The sequence below is a fragment of the Oncorhynchus mykiss genome, chromosome 3, assembly GCF_057628025.1.
Source record: "Oncorhynchus mykiss isolate SJ-2025 chromosome 3, ASM5762802v1, whole genome shotgun sequence".
Lineage (NCBI taxonomy): Eukaryota > Metazoa > Chordata > Actinopteri > Salmoniformes > Salmonidae > Oncorhynchus > Oncorhynchus mykiss.
Genome location: NC_143024.1, coordinates 79,432,434 through 79,454,230, shown reverse-complemented (window position 1 = coordinate 79,454,230; position 21,797 = coordinate 79,432,434). Strand labels below are relative to the sequence as shown.

General features: G+C 41.7%; 1 protein-coding gene across 1 annotated transcript; it reads left to right on the top strand.

Moving 5' to 3' along the window:
- Nucleotides 1-7,967: 7,967 nt before the first annotated feature.
- LOC110520453 (uncharacterized) lies at nt 7,968-21,506 on the top strand. Its single transcript, XM_021597782.3, has 5 exons — nt 7,968-8,174; nt 8,342-8,665; nt 8,950-9,055; nt 9,202-9,247; nt 20,615-21,506. Exons 1-5 carry the CDS (start codon nt 8,111-8,113, stop codon nt 20,723-20,725), a joined length of 651 nt encoding a protein of 216 aa, XP_021453457.2. The 5' UTR covers nt 7,968-8,110; the 3' UTR covers nt 20,726-21,506.
- The last annotated feature ends 291 nt before the right edge of the window (nt 21,507-21,797 follow it).

Sequence of the window (21,797 nt, the reverse complement as noted above, 5' to 3'; positions counted from 1 at the left end):
TTGTTGGAACCTGTGACGGTGACAGTGCCACATTGAAAGTCATTGAGCTCTTCAGTAAGGCCATTCTACTGCCAATGTTTGGCTATGGAGATTGCATGTGTGACCGATGTGAAATGGCTAGCTAGTTAGCAGGGTGCACGCTAATAGCGTTTCAATCGGTGATGTCACTCGCTCTAAGACCTTTAAGTAGTTGTTCCCCTTGCTCTGCAAGGGCCGTGGCTTTTGTGGAGCAATGGGTAACGATGCTTTGAGGGTGGCGATTTGTGCAGAGGCTCCCTGGTTCAAGCCCAGGTAGGGGTGAGGAGAGGGACGGAAGCTATACTGTTACATTGATGCTGTTGACGCGGATCACTGGTTGCTGCGGAAAAGGAGGTCAAAAGGGGGGTGAGTGTAACCGATGTGCAATGGCTAGTTAGCGGGGTCCATGCTAATAGTGTTTTAATTGGTGACGTCACTCGCTCTGAGACCTTGAAGTAGTTGTTCCCCTTGCTCTGCAAGGGCCACGGCTGTTGTGGAGCGATGGGTGGCTGTTGTCGATGTGTGCAGAGGGTCCCTGGTTCAAGCCCAGGTAGGGGCAAGGAGAGGGACGGAAGCTATACTGTTACACTGTGTGCTTGATTTTATAAACCTGTCAGCAACAGGTGTGACTGAAACAGCCAAATCCACTAATTTGAAGGGGTGTCCACATACCTTTGTATATATAGTGTATGTTGAATTAACAACTAATAAGTGTGATGAAATGACCTAATATCTTTCAGTATAATACGGCTATTTACTTACTTTTGTAGATCTTCATTAGAACAACACATTTCACTGCACTTATTTGGTAACAATTTAGTTAAATGTTTTAAACACGCTTTTTGTAAATATGTAGGCCTAATGTCCTCTTCAAGTTTAGCTGGAACAAAGATGATGGATATACTGACTAGATACATGTCTCCCCATCCTAACAATGTAGCCCCCACTACAGACAGTTACATGTGTATGGGTCCGCTAATACAAGACTAGTAAAGGCCCAGTACACACACTACTTCTGTGAAAAAATAACATTTTCAACTACAAACATATTTTTTGAATTAATAAATTAATTGCATTCAGATTTTTTTACGGGGAGCTGCAGCACACTCAGCACCTTACTTCTGGCGGCTAGTATTTAACCAGGAAGTCCCATTGAGGTCAGAAAAGGGAGACCTGTCCAAGAAGGCCAGCTATTAACAGTACAATGCAAAAGCATAAATAGCTTTTTTTAAATTAAAATTATAAAACACTATTGTGCCGTTTATGTCTCACGTTCAGTCATGAAATTAACTTGTTGACAGAATATGGAAATGAGAGATGAGTGAGCTAAATAAAACCAAACTTACCCCTACAAACTCAAAATAATACAGTTCCCTATTAACCGCTCATATAACATTACAAATATCTTGTTAGCAAGCTTCTCTTCCCTGCATGGGAGAGGCAGTCAAAAGAAACTTACTGATAAATGGATAGTGGGATAGGGTTAATAGATACAGTAGGCCTTGGGTCGAATGATGTGTTCGTGTGTTTAACATCTGTGCTTTTGAATGACAGAGGGCAGACAGAAAGTCTCTTTGTCCTAAATGAATGAAGATATTTATTCTACAGCTGGTATGAGTTAAAGGCTAGAGCTGCCGCTTTCAAGGAGCGGGAGACTAATCCGGGAGCTTATAAGAAATCCCGCTATAACCTCAGACGAACCATCAAACAAGCAAAGCATCAATACAGGATAATTAAGATTGAATCCTACTGCATCGGTTCTGACGCTCGTCGGATGTGGCAGGGTTTGAAAACTATTATGGACTACAAGGGGAAACCCAGATGTGAGCTTCCCAGTGACGCGAGCCTATCAGACGAGCTAAATGCCTTTTATGCTCGCTTAGAGACAAGCAACACTGAAGCTTAAATTCTAATCTAACTGCGCTATCCGATTTACAGTAGGCTTTACAGCGAAAGCATGCCATGCGATTGTTTGAGGTTTCATAAATTCACAAATAGCGAATAAATATTCACTTACTTTTTGAAAATCTGATTTGTCACCCAGTTTACAGGTAAATGTATGTGTGGCGTACAGAGATGAGGTAGTCATTGAAAAATCATGTTAAACATGTATTGCACACAGAGTGAGTCCATGCAACGTATGTGACTTGTTGTAATTGTAATTAATTCTTATTAACTCAAGAGATTTTAGCTTTTCATTGTTTATTCATTTGTAAAAAATGTCAGAATTCTTAATTCCACTTTGACATTATGGGGTATTGTGTGTAGGCCAGTGAAACAAAATCTCAACTCAATCAATTTAAAAAAAAATAGCACACACAGCTTTACAATATATATTTTTTTTTTACATTTATGGACTGTTTACGTATATTTGAGGCTATTTATTCAGAAAAATGGAATTAACCCAGTATAAACTGTAATTATATGAAAATATTTTTACTCCATTGCATATTGTCTGAAAAAGTGCCCTCAAAGTATTCAGACCCTTGGATTTTCTTTACATTTTATTGTATTACAAAATGGGATTACAATGGATTTAATTAGCTTTTTTTTTGTCAACAATCTAGTCAAAATACTAATTTCAAAGTGGAAGATTTTTTTTCTTTTTTGTGGAATAAGAATGTGAAGACTAAAATATACTAGTTGTTCAAGTACTGTATGCAGCCAAATTTTTTCAGGCAAGCCTAACTTATTTCAGGAGTAAAATCTGTCTTATCAAGTCACATAGTAAATGACATGGTAAATAATAATAAAAATGATGAATATTAATATTAATTAATATCTTATATTGGTTAAAAGCTTAAATTCTTGTTAATCTAACTGCATTGTCCGATTTACAATATGCTTTACAGCAAAAGCACACCATGCGATTGTTTGAGGACGGCCCCCCACCTCAACATATTTTCCAACCAGCACAGGCTTCATAAAATCCCAAATAGCAATTAAATAATCACTTCCTCTGTTTGCAATCCAAAGGGTCCCAGCTACAACATGCATGGTCGTTTTGTTGGATAAAATCCTTCTTTATATCCCAAAAAGTCTGTTTAGTTGGCGCCATCGATTTGAGTAATCCACTCGTTCAACTTGCAGACAAAGGAATCCAAAAAGCTACCGCTAAACTTTGTTAAAACAAGTCAAACTATGTTTCAATGTAATCCTCAGATACCCTAAAATGTAATTAAGCTATAATATTTCATACAGAAAGAAGTATGCTCAATAGAAAAGTAAAATTAGCAAGTGCACATCCTCGTTGCGCCCAAAGACTGATTTCCAACTGTGACTCCTAGTGCCAAAACTCAAAATTCTTCCTTGTTTGGGAAGTAGCAAGCCTTGAACAAATACTGTTGTCATTTAGTGGAAGCCATAGGAATTGCACTCTGGGAGCTGTATTTAACATTGCCCCTATACGTTGTATTGGAAGAGCATGGGATCAACAAAAAAAAAAAATTGTTCTGGTTGCTTTTTGTTTGGATTTTCTGCTACCATATCAATTGTGTTAAAGTCTCAGACATTATTTTAACATATCTACAAACTTCAAAGTGTTTTCTATCCAATGCTACCAATTATATGCATATCCTGGCTTCTGGGCCTGAGTAACAGGCAGTTTACTTTGGGCACATCAGTCAGGCGGAAATTCGGAGAAAAAGTACCCTGGCCCTAACAAGTTTTAAGGGAGAGCTTCTCTTGCTGAGCTATTTCTGTTGAATAGGTGAAAGTCCAGCTGAAACGGTTTGTGTTTGCCTTGTACCAATACTGTTCCAGACTTATAGAGATTTATATTAGCTGACTCAGAGTCCTCGTTGTCTAGTATCCATCGGTAACACCCCCCCCCCCCCCCCCCTTCTTAACAAAGGGGTAGTGTGTTCATATAGCGCTTGTGCCATGCCAGGGGATGGTCTGTGTGGAAGACACGGTTGCTTATGTTCCAATTTGTATTAATAGTCAGCAAAAAGTGTCTTTTGATTTTCCATAAGGAGCTTCATTTTGCATTCTTTTTGTGTCTTATTATTCTTTACATACAGATGGTATTGCATTTTAATTACCTCTGAACAGCGGGAGGGTGCTTCTAAGGCGTCTTCATTTGGTTGGTGCTCTCCTGCCATTGTTGGGCTCAAGGTCTTTGACACCTCTTACTTCACATGTCAGTGCTAATTGAAGTTGTGTCTCTTTGTCCTAGGAAGTTTGGTAGCCTTAGCATTCAGTCCTTATGAAGTAAAATATATCATCGTAATGCATTTTTCTTCTTGGCTTTTGAAAGTAAAAACTAGCTTCAGACTAAGCATGACTCACTCAGTTCCAGGTTGGATGGTGTTTTCCGGTTTTTGTTTGTTTGACAGAGCATTTGCTGTATATCTTGGGAACAATAATCCTTGGGCATAGGAAGCATTCCAGGTAATTCCATCCAAAATCAGGTTGCAGGTTTGGATTTTTGATTTGAAGGTTATTGTTTATGGTAGTATCCTGTATATGTCCCTGCCAAAAAAATCCAAGTTTGTCTAACAGATCTACCTATTTTTTTCAAACATGCTGAAAATGTGGGAGCTCATCTGCCCATGACCTCTCTCCTCTCTCTGTCTCTGAATTAAATTACATTCAAAGGGCTTTATTGGCATGGGAAACATATGTTTACATTTCCAAATAAAGGGAAATAGATACTTAACAAAAGTTAAATAACAATCCAAAATTAGCAGTAAACACTACAGTCACAAACGTTTGAAATGAATAGAAACATTTCAAATGTCATTGTCTATGTACAGTGTTATAATGAGTACAAGAAGGACTGTCTAAAACCACACAAACCCCCCTCTCTCTGAAACCACACATCCTGTATCAGTTTGATGCCTCCCACTCTATGCATGATTGTCTCATACCCTCTGTATCTTGTCTCACATAAAGTTGTCAACAGTTATAGGGGAAAGTACACACATAAACTAACAAAACGTATAGTTACCCATGGATCACATGAACATATAGACAGACTCTTAAATTGATAATTTCATCCCAAATGTAAAGACAAGTAAACTCAACTAAATGGTCAAAAGCATTGAAAAACACCAAGTGATTTAATGTGATTGAGTCAATGTGAAACTGATCTTAATGTCATGTACTACATTCTACACTGAGGTAGTTCAGAATGTAGTATGTTCTGGGGTGTCAGACCTCTTACAGTTGCAATACTTTATGTGGTTTCTTTTATGAAATGACTGTGAGAAATACAGAGAGGTTAGATAGAAGGGCCTTAGATAATACATCATTTAATATAATCTATTTCTATGGCTCAGACAGAGTGGCCAAGACAGGGCTCAAATCCGCGTTGCCAGGGGGATGTGTGGTATGGAGTGGGCAGCGCTACCACTAGGCCAGACTCCTGCACTCTCTCTTGGTGCATTTCCACTGAGGATTTACCGCAGTGTTTTACCCAAAAGGCTCTGACTTTTCTGTTTCCATCTACGTGGGCCAGTACCCGTGTCTCACTAGCTCACGGCTTCGGCGGACCTGCTCTGACTTGGAGCCAAGGCAAGGCCTGGCTACATTTCAGCTGGCATTTACATACAGTGCCTTGCGAAAGTATTCGGCCCCCTTGAACTTTGCGACCTTTTGCCACATTTCAGGCTTCAAACATAAAGATATAAAACTGTATTTTTTTGTGAAGAATCAACAACAAGTGGGACACAATCATGAAGTGGAATGACATTTATTGGATATTTCAAACTTTTTTAACAAATCAAAAACTGAAAAATTGGGCGTGCAAAATTATTCAGCCCCTTTACTTTCAGTGCAGCAAACTCTCTCCAGAAGTTCAGTGAGGATCTCTGAATGATCCAATGTTGACCTAAATGACTAATGATGATAAATACAATCCACCTGTGTGTAATCAAGTCTCCGTATAAATGCACCTGCACTGTGATAGTCTCAGAGGTCCGTTAAAAGCGCAGAGAGCATCATGAAGAACAAGGAACACACCAGGCAGGTCCGAGATACTGTTGTGAAGAAGTTTAATGCCGGATTTGGATACAAAAAGATTTCCCAAGCTTTAAACATCCCAAGGAGCACTGTGCAAGCGATAATATTGAAATGGAAGGAGTATCAGACCACTGCAAATCTACCAAGACCTGGCCGTCCCTCTAAACCTTCAGCTCATACAAGGAGAAGACTGATCAGAGATGCAGCCAAGAGGCCCATGATCACTCTAGATGACCTGCAGCGATCTACAGCTGAGGTGGGAGACTCTGTCCATAGGACAACAATCAAGTATATTGCACAAATCTTGCCTTAATGGAAGAGTGGCAAGAAGAAAGCCATTTCTTAAAGATATCCATAAAAAGTGTTGTTTAAAGTTTGCCACAAGCCACCTGGGAGACACACCAAACATGTGGAAGAAGGTGCTCTGGTCAGATGAAACCAAAATTGAACTTTTTGGCAGCAATGCAAAACGCTATGTTTGGCGTAAAAGCAACACAGCTGAACACACCATCCCCACTGTCAAACATGGTGGTGGCAGCATCATGGTTTGGGCCTGCTTTTCTTCAGCAGGGACAGGGAAGATGGTTAAAATTGATGGGGAGATGGATGGAGCCAAATACAGGACCATTCTGGAAGAAAACCTGATGGAGTCTGCAAAAGACCTGAGACTGGGACGGAAATTTGCCTTCCAACAAGACAATGATCCAAAACATAAAGCAAAATCTACAATGGAATGGTTCAAAAATAAACATATCCAGGTGTTAGAATGGCCAAGTCAAAGTCCAGACCTGAATCCAATCGAGAATCTGTGGAAAGAACTGAAAACTGCTGTTCCCAAATGCTCTCCATCCAACCTCACTGAGCTCGAGCTGTTTTGCAAGGAGGAATGGGAAAAAATGTCAGTCTCTCGATGTGCAAAACTGATAGAGACATACCCCAAGCGACTTACAGCTGTAATCGCAGCAAAAGGTGGCGCTACAAAGTATTAACTTAAGGGGGCTGAATAATTTTGCACGCCCAATTTTTCAGTTTTTGATTTGTTAAAAAAGTTTGAAATATCCAATAAATGTCTTTCCACTTCATGATTGTGTCCCACTTGTTGTTGATTCTTCACAAAAAAATACAGTTTTATATCTTTATGTTTGAAGCCTGAAATGTGGCAAAAGGTCGCAAAGTTCAAGGGGGCCGAATACTTTCGCAAGGCACTGTAGCAATGGCTAACTTTGAATTTGACCACGTTCTCAAAAAAGCAACAGTCTTGAATGATGTAGAGGTTGTTGATTCTGCTTGCCACAAGTCTTTGGTGTCACACTCCTGATGGAAACATAATAACACTGGAGCTAACAGTAACATTAAATACTGGTGACATCCTTGTGTCGGGGTGAGTCTAGATGGATAAGCACCATCTGTGGTTTCTGAGCTGACCACTGGCATGGTGTAGCACTTGCCTCTTGGTCTAATGGTTAAGACGTTGGTTTTGGGAGAGAGACAACAGTGATACGAATCTCACCACTCACCACTCACTCACTCACCAGATATTAGATTAGATTAGTTTATTAGTCAAATGCACAGGGTCGCAGATATGATCGCAGGGTACAGTGAAATGCTTATGCTCCGAGCTCCAGCCTGGACAATTCCAGTCCTCGGGGGCCCGATTGGTGTCAGACCTTTCCCCCATCCCTAGCAAACACACCTGATTTAAACTAATTTAAGTTTTAACTGAAGATCATGATTAGTTGATTATTGGTGACACCAATCAGGCCCCCAATGACTGGAGTTGCCCAGGTCTGCCTGCCCCCCCCCCCCCCCCCCCCCCATGGACATTTAACATTGATACAGTTGTAAATAATTAATTTGGACATTTTGGATGTGAAATTCATCTTGAAATACAACTCTGAGCACACAATAAATCACTCAGTAATAAATTGCTGAGTGGGTATGTGTGATATCTCTGAGTAAATGGCTGTGATGTTTCAGAGAAACTCACTTCTGTGCTTCTCTCTCAAACGACCACTTCCTCTGTTCTCCCTCCTCAGACTAACGATATGTGAAACTGATCTCTGGCTCTAAAGTTCCACTCCACTCTGTACATTTCTCTCTCTGTCTGTCAGTCACGTCCAAGGTCGTCATGGAAATTCTCCTGTCCTGGGACCTAGTGTCTATTGTCGTCATGCTGTTCTTTGTCTGTACAGGTAAGCTACAGTGGATGACCATAGTACAGTGTGTATGTATGTGTGTACCTGCCTGCCTGCCTGTGTTCGGTTTGCATTCTTATTTCTTAAAAGGATCAAAACATTCTCACACTGTCCTTTAAAGTAAAGTACTTAAAACATTGTCTTTGTTGTTTTCTGTCCCATAGAGTCAGCAGGTGACTCATCAAAATATCTGAAAAACAAATCAGCTTCTTTGGGAGAAATTGTTACTTTGGTTTGCAATAACTCAGAGACGAATGCATCATACATCTGGAAGAAGGACACAGTTCTTATTTTCTCTCATAGTGACAAACTGAATAAATCTCAAAGAAAATTCACCTCTGACAGGATGAGTGTTGATCCACCTACAAAGCTGACTATCTTTAATGTAGAGTTAAATGACACCGGGAGCTACAGCTGTCAAATAACAGATGATCAAAGTGGTGTACGGACAATGGAGTGGAATTTGACCATCACTAATAACCTCACAGGTAATGGAAGTAATGTTCTGTTTATACTGTAACATGTGGAGAAGAAACTGTATTCTGTAATGCTAGATATCAATATGTACACTTCTGAAGTTGAATTTTGACGAACAAAAATATCAATTATTGTGATAAATATTGCAAACCATCAATACTGAATGTTATAATGTTATTATTTGGTTATTATCTCACAATTGTTTACTATATTGTTATAAAGCAAAATAATATAACACTTGTTCTAGACTTTTGAGACTTTCCTGAAAATCCCAGTTGTTTCTGTCTTAACACAGATCATGCTGAATATAACCTACGGGGGTTATTGCTCTTCACAATTCCCTCTGCTATTGGAGGAGTGGTTCTCTGCATTAACATCTGTTGTATGGTCTGGCTGTGTAGGTGAGTAGCTCAAAGTAGTCTACCTAAGAGCTCAGTTCAATCACATCTGCATTGCCTAAAGCACTGTGGTCCAATGTTGTGTTTGTAGTTGATTAGGAGTTATAGTATCAATCATATGCCTAATTCATGTTACTTTGTTTCTACAGGAAACAAATTCCGGAACAGACAAGTCATTGTGATAGGCACGGAGAGGTAAGTAGCTTAATTCAGATGGGTTGGGTTAAAACTTCTTATGGCTGCAGGGGCAGTATTGAGTAGCTTGGATGAAAAGGTGCCCAGAGGTGCCCAGAGTAAACGGCCTGCTCCTCAGTCCCAGTTGCTAATATATGCATATTATTAGTAGTATTGGATAGAAAACACCCTGATAACAGAACACATATGGCAGTCAAAAACCAGAGAAGAAATCCAAACAGGAAGTGAGAAATCTGAGTTTGGTCGATTTTCAACCCAGCCCCTACTGAATACACAGTGGGATATTGGTTATATTGCACTTCCTAATGCTTCCACTAGATGTCAACCATCTTTAGAAACTTGAATGAGGCTTCTACTGTGATGTGGGGCCGGATGAGAGCGCTTTGAGTCAGTGGTCTGGCAGAGAGCCAGGTCCTGATCATGTGCATTTCACATGATAGCGACCTGCGTTCCATGGCTTTTCTACAGACAATGGAATTCTCCGGTTGGAACGTTATTGAAGATGTATGTTAAAAACATCCTAAAGATTGATTCTATAATTAGTTTGACAGGTCTCTACGGACTGTTATATAACTTTTTTAACTTTTCATCTGATGTTCTGCTGGACCTGCATGCGCGTTTGGATTTGCATACCAAACGCCCTAACAAAAGGATCTATTTGTACATAAATTATGGACATTATCGAACAAATCAAGCATTTATTGAGGACCTGGGATTCATGTGAGTGCATTCTGATGAAGATCATCAAAGGTAAGTGAATATTTCTAATGCTATTTTTGACTAATGTTGACTCCACAATTTGGCTTCTTTGTTGTCTGAACACTGTTCTCAGATTATTGCATGGTTAGCTTTTTCCGTAAAGTAAAAAAAAAGATTTACGGGAATATTATCTTTAAAATGGTTCCTAATACTTGTATGTTTGAGAAATTTGATTCATGAGAGTTATGCTGTTTCGTATTTGGCGCCCTGCAATTTCATTGGCTAGCGGAACCCCTTTCCCAAACAGGTTTTAACATGTCTATTTTTGAAAGCATTCTTACTTTAAAGCATTTTTTCACACCTGACTAAAGTTTTTGCACAGTACTGTATGTAATTTAAAATCTGTTTATTCTGTTTTTGCTAGCAATATTCATAAAAGCATTGAAATAAATATTTACACTGACCCCTGCACACCCAGGGGTCCCCCTGCTGTACGACACCCCTATGTAGTTTCTATGGAGACCACTAGAGGTCCCTATCTCACAGGTTAGGATCCTCTATTCTAGGACCTAGGGTCCATTTCAGCAGTTTTAAGTAGCTTCCGCTCCCATTCTTCTGCTTTGGTCTATGAACACAAGACTGATGAATGCAATATATCTAATGGGAGTGTTATTTTACCTGTTCTACAGTATTGTCTCATATCAGTGCAGATTAAGGAAGTTCAGATTAATTCTCATAAGTACCCCTGTACTTATGAGGAGAGGAGGTAGGGGGCCCAAATGCGTAACTAGGGGGACCTGCCTTGATTGCGTAACTAATTAATAAACCAATTGAAAAAAGCGGCATCAAAAAATACATTTGACTGGTCAATTGTATGAGTCAGGGGCTGGGCCCAAGCACGTAGGGTGCCCAAGGCGCCCATAAAATACAAATATATATATATTTTTTGTATTATAATTATTTATCCAACCACAGGAGCCCATTCTCAATGTTCAAAATAGACCAAAGAGCATAATTTAGCCACAGAGGATAAATAGTTTTTTTTTTTTTTAAACTGTGGATGAAGTTTTATCACAAGTGTCACGAACCGGCTCAAAGCCCGTAACAAAGGGAGACAACGTGGAGATAAGGAGTAACAAAAGATATTTATTAACTAAAGCAACTAAGGAAAATATACAATGATGTGTGTAATCAGTAATCAGTAGCGTAAGTGAGTGTTTTGCATGCATGAATGTGATAATGCAGTGTGTTGAAAGGTGCCAAAGCAAACAAACAAACAAAAAGCCAACATGAACCGCAACACAATCTACAAATGTCTGCATGGAGAGAGTCTCCTCCATGAATGGGGAAGGGGTGTATTTATCCTGGGAAACACCTGGGCCCAGGTGTTTCCCCATGTAGCTGACGACCCTCTCAACGCCGCCCACCGGCATCCTAATAAGGAAACAAGAACAAAGACAAAATACGGCAGACAGAGTGGGAGGGTCGTCACATTCCCCCCCATAAAACCGGGGACCAACAAGGACCCCGGAACAACATACCAGCCCCTGCAGTCCCAAATTGGTGAGGGGTTATGTGTTCACACTTACAATTTGCCCCAGCCAACCTCCTCCCCAAACCTCAGCAACCTTCGCACAGGAAGCAACATTTAAGAGGAACGAAGAAAACAAGACCAGGAGGGAGCAGACAGGACAGAGAGAACATGACAATAGGAAGCAATGGTCAGTCCCGTAAACATTTAGGAGCAGGGTGCACGAGAGAGCGCATCAGCAATCACGTTTTCAGATCCCCTGATGTGCCGCACATCGAGATGGAATGATTGTAAAAATAAACACCATCGCATTATCCTCTGGTTTGGACACATCATGGACCTCAAAAAAGTGAGGGGGTTATGGTCGGTGTAGACCACAATAGGTACTACCCCCGACCCGACATACACTTTGAAGTGTTGTAGCGCCCAAATGAGTGCTAGTGCTTCCTTTTCAATAACCGAATAGTTCAACTGATAATCGTTAAACTTTTTGGAAAAGAAACTAACAGGCCTCTCAACCCCAGACACATCTGCTTGCAGCAAAACTGCACCTGCCCCCACATGACTAGCATCCACCTGCAAGGTAAATTACAAATCCATGCGAGGAGCAGCCAGCACCGGAGTTGAGGTAAGCAACCTCTTTGCATCTTCAAAAGCGTGTTGACAACGAGTAGACCAAACGTAAACAGCCTTAGCTTTCAGCATATCGGTCAAGGGAGCGACCACAGTAGAGAAGTTACTACAAAAACTACGGTAATAACCAATCATGCCCAAGAAACACATCAGTTCCTTTTTAGTAGTTGGTGATGGAAAAGCATCAATAGCCACCACTTTCGCCCGAACAGGACGCACTTCACCCTGCCCAACCACTTTTCCAAGGTATGTAACGGTTGCCTGAGCAAACTCACATTTAGCCAGATTGATTGTGAGGCGAGCCGCAGCCAGACGCTCGAACAAGGCTTGAATACGGGACAGATGTTCTTCCCAAGTATCTGCATACATCACTACATCGTCCAAATAAACAGCGCACCCGGTCAGACCGGCGACAACCCTGTTCATAAGTCGCTGAAAAGTCGCAGGTGCATTACGCAGACCGAAACTCATAACCGAATATGAGTACAGACCAACGGGTGTAATAAAGGCAGAGATTTCACGTGCCCTAGTCGTCAGTGGCACCCGCCAATAGCCTTTTAACAGGTCAAATTTGCTCACAAACTTAGCTGCACCGACTTGATCAACACAGTCCTCCATCCTAGGAAGAGGAAATGAATCTGGCTTTGTGACACTGTTTACCTTACAGTAGTCCGTACAAAATCCGTTTGTTCCATCCGGTTTACTGACCAAGATACAGGGAGAAGCCCAACTGGAGAAAGAAGGCTCTGCTATCTTACTCTCCAGCATGTACTTGACCTCAGCATCCAGACAACGTAGTTTCTCTGAAGAAACTCTATAGAACCGCTGACGAATGGGGTCAGCATCTCCAATGTCAATATCATGTTCCATTAAGTTTGTACGTGTAGGTGTATCAGAAAACAAACCTGGAAATCTCTGAATCAGACCAACCATCTCTTTCCGCCCATCAACAGGTAGGTGAGTGAGAAGACTGTCTAAGATATCCAGTGTTTCTGAATTTTTCAATCTACCCTGCAATATACAATCGTCAGGACCAGGAACATCTTCCTCCTCATGCACAGATCTAGCACGACAAGAACCCAAGGAAACAACGGTATCAGCCAAAAGAACAGGTTTAGCGTCCTCTGCAGAATCCCACTGTTCAGTCTCAGAGGAACGTGCATAATAGGGTTAACAGATTTACATGGCACAGCTGGTGTGCTTTCCTTCGTTCTGGAGTGGCCACTAGATAATTTTGCTCAGTGTACTGGCGCAACACTGTATATGGACCTTGAAACTTGGCTTGAAAAGGAGAACCAACAATTGGCACCAACATGCCCTTCATCCTCTCCTGTGAAGATGATAACTTCTCTTTAGCCATTTCACCAGCGGCATACAGCCGTCTCCGGAAATCACACACATACGATAACAGGGACTGAGGAGGCTCGGGAGACTTCCAGTCATCCTGGAGAACAGATAAAAGTCCACGCACCCTATGTCCAAACACAAGGTCATTTGGACTGAAACCCGTGCTCTCCTGTGAAACCTCCCTAGCGGCTAACAGTAACCAAGGCAACCCCTCCTCCCAATCCTTATCCATCTCAGTACAATAAGCTCTCAATAAAGACTTTAGAGTTTGATGGAAACGTTCCAGTGCTCCTTGACTTTGCGCGTGATAGGCGCTAGACAAATTGTGTTTAATATGGAGCTGTTGAAGAACCTGACTAAACAGATTAGAGGTGAAATTCGATCCTTGATCACTCTGAATGACCTTAGGGATTCCAAACAATGAGAGAAACTGAGTCAAAGCTTTTAACACAGATTTAGTTGTGATAGATCGGAGAGGATAGGCAGCAGGAAACCTAGTGGTCTGACACATCACAGTGAACAGGTAACTGCTACCCTTTTTAGAACGAGGCAGGGGACCCACACAGTCAATAATCAGATACTCAAAAGGTTGGCTGAGTACAGGAATAGGAAACAATGGTACCGGTTTAATAGCTTGATTAGGCTTACCAGTTAATTGACAGGTGTGACAAGTTTTTATAAAATCAGAAACATCCCTCTTTAATCTAGGCCAAAAGAAATGTCTTAAAATGCGATTGTAGGTTTTCCTCACCCCCATATGTCCAGCAACGTCGCTGTGGGAAGTTTCCAACACCAAGTCACGAAGCTTAACTGGTACAACAACCTGACTAATTGCCTCCCCCAGAAAACAACTATCATGAGACACCCACTTTCTCATCAGGACATCCTCTTGGAGAAAATAGCCATGGGCGACATCTCCCAACTGTTCTACAGGCACAATTTGGTCACGCAACTCTTCTAACGTGGGGTCATCCCGTTGCGCATTAATTAAATCTGAGCGGGTTACAGATAACGGAATAACAGGGAAAACAGTGGCATACTTCTTTGTATTATTATCATTAGTCGGCGCAGTGACCAATTCGCCACGGCTCATAGAACGTGTCACTGCACACGCAGAGAACAGCTCTGTACACTCATCAGGAATCCCAACAGATGACGGCTTAGTGGAAACCACTAGAGATGGAAACACGGCAGGCCATACACGCTCACCAGCCAAGTTATTCCCAAGGATAACGTCGATACCCTCAATAGGCAACGAAGGCCGCACTCCCACAACAACTTCACCTTTCACCAGTCCACAATCCAGCATCAGTTTATGCAATGGAACTGACAGAGTGTTCAAACCTATTCCCCTAATTAGAACACTATTCCCCGAATCAGTCTTAGCAGAAAAGGGTAACACAGATTCCAACACAAATGATTCAGAGGCACCTGTGTCTCTCAGGATCTTCACTGGCACTAGGTCTTTACTTCCTAACATAGACACAAAACCTTCCGTAATAAAAGGTAAATAGTCTGGATCAATATGGACTTTCACATTCTCCTGGGCCTGAGGAAATGAGTCATGAGTGAACTGATGTGGAACAGGTGCAGCTAACGCGGTAGGCTTGGATTTAGCGTAAGCACCCTTTGACCTGAGAAGTGGACATTCGTTTTTCCAATGACCTGAACCTTGACAGTAGTGACACTCCTGCCCAAAGTTAGCTTTACCATGGGAGTCAGGCTCAACCTTAGTTGAATAGAACTCTGCCCGTGAACCAAAGTATCTCGGGCCAAAACCGCAGCTTCAGCGACATTCTTTACTTTCTGTTCGTTAATATACGTGGCAATACGATCAGGAATTGTGTCCTTAAATTGTTCTAACATAATCAGATCACACAGCCCTTGGAAAGTCACAACTGCAGAGGCGGAACACCAGCGATTAAACTGTAAAGATAATTGTCGCGCAAATTCAACATGAGATTGCTTATCATCCCTTTTTAATGTTCTAAATCGTTGGCGGTAAGCCTCAGGGACCAATTCATAAATCTGTAACACAGCTGTTTTAACTTTATCATAATTGGCACTGTCGTGTACACTAAGAGCTGAATATGCTTCCTGCGCTTTACCAGTCAGCACACACTGCAACATTAAAGTGCGGTCAGAATCAGGCCAACTCCTAGCGTCAGCAACACGCTCATACAACGAAAAGAATGTCTCGGGATCCCTTTCATTAAACTGAGGCAATAACCGTAAGTTCCCAACAATATCAAATGTCTCTGGGGCACGACCAAAAGAGGAACTACCCCTAGGTAAATCTGGATCACCTTCCCAAAACAAACTCTCCCCTGAGATCTTTCCTTCCCTAACCAACTCTATACGTTCTTGTTGCAACTTGATTTTAGCACGCTCCATATCTTGTTTAAATGCCAATTCCTTTGCATACTTTACACGATCATGCTCTAGCTTCTCACGATCATGCTCTAGCTTCTCACGATCATGCTCTAGCTTCTCACGATTACTTTGCCGATTATGCTCTAGCTGTAACAAAAGCAGTTCTTTCTGCTGTTCAAAAAGAAGACTACTTGGACTAACCGATGAAATGGCCATTGTAACGTTATGGGGAGATGACAAACTCTCAGCAGAGGCTGGCTCAGTGGTAACTTCAAGAATACCACTCTCCATCAGATTGGCCTTCAATATCAACCTAATAGAATTCTTTAGACGTTTATCACTAATCTCAACATTGTAGTGTTCAGCGACCTTCAACAGCTGTTCTTTAGTACCTAAATTTAACAATTTCTCCAATGGAAAGCGAATGAATTCATCTATATAAGATGCCATAGTTACAACAACAAAACAAAACAAAACAAAAAAAAATCTTGCTCTTCCCCTCTGCTGAGCACACCAGACCATAACCCGAGAATTGACAATCACCCTGAGCACCACAGAAGAGAGATGAGATACGGAGCTTCCCCAAAACCTACAATAACTCAACCCTAGTCTTCGTGCAGATTTGCAGTGGGAATTTACGCACTGTAGCCCGCTGGCAAGGAAAAACTCCCCAGCATGCTGGTAAATTCCACCAAGCCACGGATGTGCCCCCGAGACAACTGCTCAGTCCACAGACACCACACAAAAATAACAAACATTAACCATGCCCAACATATTCCAAAAATGAAACATGTCGCTAAGCCTATCAGGGGAAAAAAGCTATAGCTCCAGGTAGCAAGTTCCACTACCCTACCCAAATCTCCCACTGAGGTACACAGCCGATTACTCACCTCAGGCTGATGTCCCAAAAGAAAGTAGAACAAACGTTTCCAGGCTAGGCAGGGCCTGGAAACTAACCATTATACGTATACTCTCTCCAACGCAGCACACAACCCAAACAAAGGCAACCAATACTGGGCCTATTAAACTCAAACACAATATACAAACAAACACGTACTTCCACAGTCTCCCAAACCAACAGTTCAAATATCCCGGATGAGCCCCCACTTGTCACGAACCGGCTCAAAGCCCGTAACAAAGGGAGACAACGTGGAGATAAGGAGTAACAAAAGATATTTATTAACTAAAGCAACTAAGGAAAATATACAATGATGTGTGTAATCAGTAATCAGTAGCGTAAGTGAGTGTTTTGCATGCATGAATGTGATAATGCAGGGTGTTGAAAGGTGCCAAAGCAAGCAAGCAAAAACAAACAAACAAACAAACAAACAAACAAACAAACAAACAAACAAACAAACAAACAAACAAACAAACAAACAAACAAACAAACAAACAAACAAACAAACAAACAAACAAACAAACAAACAAACAAACAAACAAACAAACAAACAAACAAACAAACAAACAAACAAACAAACAAACAAACAAACAAACAAACAAACAAACAAACAAACAAACAAACAAACAAACAAACAAACAAACAAACAAACAAACAAACAAACAAACAAACAAACAAACAAACAAACAAACAAACAAACAAACAAACAAACAAACAAACAAACAGCCAACATGAACCACAACACAATCTACAAATGTCTGCATGGAGAGAGTCTCCTCCATGAATGGGGAAGGGGTGTATTTATCCTGGGAAACACCTGGGCCCAGGTGTTTCCCATGTAGCTGACGACCCTCTCAACTCCGCCCACCGGCATCCTAATAAGGAAACAAGAACAAAGACAAAATACGGCAGACAGAGTGGGAGGGTCGTCACACAAGCACATGCATGTAACTGCCACATTTAAGGAAACACCTACAGAGTGTGTTAAAAGAGTGTTGGGACACCACTGGCTGCCAGAACAGTTTCAATGCGCCTTGGTATCGATTCTACAAGTGGACCTAAACCATGTCAGGAAAATTCACCTTACACCATAACATATATTTTGTATCCCTCATTTACATTCCCTCATTTAAGTATTTCCTTTATTTTGGAAGTTACCGGTGTGCCTACAGTCAGGATGGCCGCAGTTTGGGCAGCATGTGCGCCAAATATACAGCTTGTTGCATTGTGTCCATAGACATATAATCCATTGAAGGGTTTTGGAAACTCTTACCCTGGCAATTTGACTGTTAAACTCATGGGTACACTAGCAATAATGGCTGCCAGTCTTGACTTGATGGGGAACACCAGGCCTATGATTTCTTAATCTGGCCCTGAGTGTGTGTAGTTGTGGGAATGGTTGCAGTTGTCAGCATTACTGTGGTGACCTTGTTCAGAGCCTGCAAAGTTAATGGCTTACTCTTTAGACACGCAAACTTGATTACTAACTAAGTCTACAACTGTGATTATGTACTCTGAAAGTCGGGAAGCAAGTTCAGGGAATGAATACATTTAATAAATAAAAGAACAAAACAAGAAACACGAACAGCGCACCGACATAGAACAGGAACAATGACGACTGTGGAAGAAACGAGTGAGTGACAAAAAAGGGCAGGTAATCAAGGAGGTGATGGAGTCCAGGTGAATGTCATTATGCGCCTAACGCTGGTGACAGGTGTGCGCCCTAACGAGTAGCCTGATGACTTAGAAGTCGGAGAGGAAGCACAGGTGACAACTTAATTCACATTACCTAAACTCAGCAGGACAGTGTTGTGTTTGTACTGCAGAAATATAAAAACACACAAAAATGAACCTAAGATTAGATTACCCTTCTTGAGAATGAATACTCAAGACTGTCCTGAAATAACATTCTTCTCTCCCTGTTTGTTTTCCCTGCTCTTAGCATACTGTGTATTGAGCAGGTAGATAACTTTGTACAACCATCCGGAAGGCTTGTGAGGTTACATTCTGTTTTGGTGCACAGCATTAATCAGTCTGGTAATTACCAGGCTAAGAGATAGAACCCTGGCAGTAAAAATGTAAGTTAATGAAGTTATAAATTGCATGAGTACTTACTTACGTAGTCCTCTTTGTCCCGGGTGGTATATATGGCTGCAGCAATCTTCTGCCGCTGGAGTCTGTCTTTGGCTACAGTTAGCATCCTGTCACATGAGAGACCCATCTCTTCCAGCTCAGCTACCACTGTCTGTCGCCATGTTGTTTATGGCTTGCCTTATTTGCGCTTTCCAGTTGGTGTTCATCTGAGTGCAACTTTGGGCATCCTTTCTGGCAGCATCCTCAGCACATGGCCAAGCTGCGTAACCTGCGTATTTGAATTGCCTGGGGGATTTTGCGCTAAGCAGTTTATCTATGGCCAGCCTCCTCTCATGGATTTTCTTCCATGTATCATGTGTTAACCTCTTCTTACCCTTTCTAAAGCCAATCATTTTCTTTGCTGTTTCTGTGTATGCATTCTTGATGTCACTCCAAGTGGTTTCAACTGTGTCCTGGTCTTCTTCCTCTGCATTGGCTAATGGACTGAAGCGATTTCATAGCTCTGCACTTTCTTTATGTCAGGATATGTGAGCTTGTTGATGTCAAAGACTTTCTGCCCTTGCTGTATGACGTGTGGATCGCAGCGTCAGCCTAACCTGGCCGATTAGCAGGTAGTGGTCGCTGTTGCAGGTAGTGGTCGCAGGTGGACCGTGACTTACACAGAGTCCTTTGCCATTTCTTGTTGAAAATGATGTGGTCGATTTGGTTGATGGTGTGACAACATGGAGATCCCCAGATGATCTTATGGATGTGTTTGTGAGGGAAGAGTGTTCCACCAATCACACAGCTGTTACTGAGGCAGAAGTTGACAAGCCTTTCACCGTTGTTATTGATGGTACCACAGCCTGTTCACAATCTCCGTTATCGGCTCCAACCTTGGCATTCAAATGTCCCGTTATCATGATCACATCATGTTGTGGGACCTTGGATACTGCTTGTTGTAGCTGCTCCTACCAGTCATGCTTGTCCACCTCCTCTGCCTCATTGGTGGGGTCATAGCATTGCAGGTTGGTGAACTTGCAGTTCATGGAGTCAAGTCCTGCTTAATGATGGGTTCCCATTCCAAGAGTAATTTGGCAATTGTTCTACTGATAATGAGGGCTACAACACTAGAATCATCCTTTCCTGAATAGAGTATTGTTGAGCCATCGCTTGTCACCTTGGGTCCAGAAGCAGTCCACTTGCTTTCTCTTTAACACAGGATGTCCATGTTGTACCTGTCCATATCTCTGTAAACGTGAGCTGAGTTTGAAGGTTCAAACATGGTGGGGACTGTAGATTTGGTCCCTAGAAAGCTCCTGATTTCCCGGGTAGGGCTTTCATCTGAATCTGTCATAGTGCATATCGGTTGGCTGAAGTTTCGTGTTGAGTCCCTTGTTGTAGTTTTCAAAGTTGTTGCAGTTTCTGTAACAATGTGTGTTTTTTGGTAGCCCCACACCCAACCCCCAACCAGGAGGGCCAGGTGCTGTGTTTAGTCAGGCCTCTCACCTGGAACCTGCCAGGCATGGTTGAGCCAAAACCCCACCGGTATAGCTTTCAGGATCACTGAAACATGCAATCTTCCCCAAAAACGGCAAGGAAATGGCACTTGGAAGTGCTTTTACATGTAATTACCTTTTACTGTGTAATGGTTTGGCACAGGCATCTGTAGGTCTTCATTGGTCAGGTGAGGCACTTCATTATCCTGGGGCCAACTGAAACCAATGTTGAACCGAAGGAATTCCCCAGTCTGCTCCCAGTCTCTTTATGTTGCATCTCTTGATAATGTCATTCACTTTTCTTGTTTTCTTAGGTGCAGCAGGAATGCAATGAAGAGATGATTTATGAAAACTGTCTAGCTACAGATGCTACACAACGCTGTCAACATGGACCCACAACACTGAGAGAAAAGGAGGCACATTAAACAGGATGAGAACAGAGAATGTGACTGAGGGGTGTGGGTGAGAAAATGTATAGCATTTCTATTTCAGACATTGACCACCTGATAACAACAGTGCTGAGGTGATGGAAATAATGTATATGGACATAATTTGTACCAGAGCATGAGAGACAGATACGTCTCTGTACTATATAGTCAAAAGATGGTGCTCAGGGGTTTAGGACTGGTTAGACTGTTGTGGGCTAGAATTTGCATAGAAGATGGAAAGCTAAGCCTTGTTTACAGAAAAATAAAAAATTAAATTATTTTTATCTATGGATCAAATGCAATGTATCTCAGAAAGTCACACGTTGTTTCTAGATAGCCGTGGCCTCCCTGCATTATTTTTAGAAGAACATTGAAATAATGTATCCACCCAGTTGATATGTGTCCAGGCCCTGAAATAGACATAAAGCAACAAGAAGGCCTGGAAGTTAGGTGTAAGGAACTACATTGACATATTAACAGCAACAACAACAAATGAAAATCCTGTACACTATGAATAACAACATGAGTGAAGAACAACTACTGTAAAGTGTACACATATAGAGAAACATGCACCCTGCAGAATGACAACTTAAGGCCACTGGTCACACCATGATGGGAGAAAGACGAAGTGGTATAGAGAGGCCTGGGAAAGAGTTGGTGCAGGTGTCAAACTGTTAAATAAACGTTATTTGTGAATACATGTGCGAATAGAAAATTGTAACATTTCCTGCACTTGGTAAATAAAAACAAATTGTCATTATTTACATGAATCACAGCAGTACAGCTGCTCTTGCATTGTCTCTCCATTGTGTACTAAGAAAGTAGTGAGCAGAGGGACAAAGTTCATTGTTTCACAGCAATAAAGCCATGTGAGGTTGAGGCACTGCCATAATCTACTGTGCCATTTCCATAGGGATCATGTCACGGGCCTTTCCATCACAGCCCCTACTCCATATTAGGTTGCATATTAGGGTCAATTCTCTGAGTAACAGCATATTAATCCAGTTAGGAACCTGGCCGGAGGCTTAGCATTCAGTTCAGAATCTGGTGTAGATGGCGGAGACTTAGC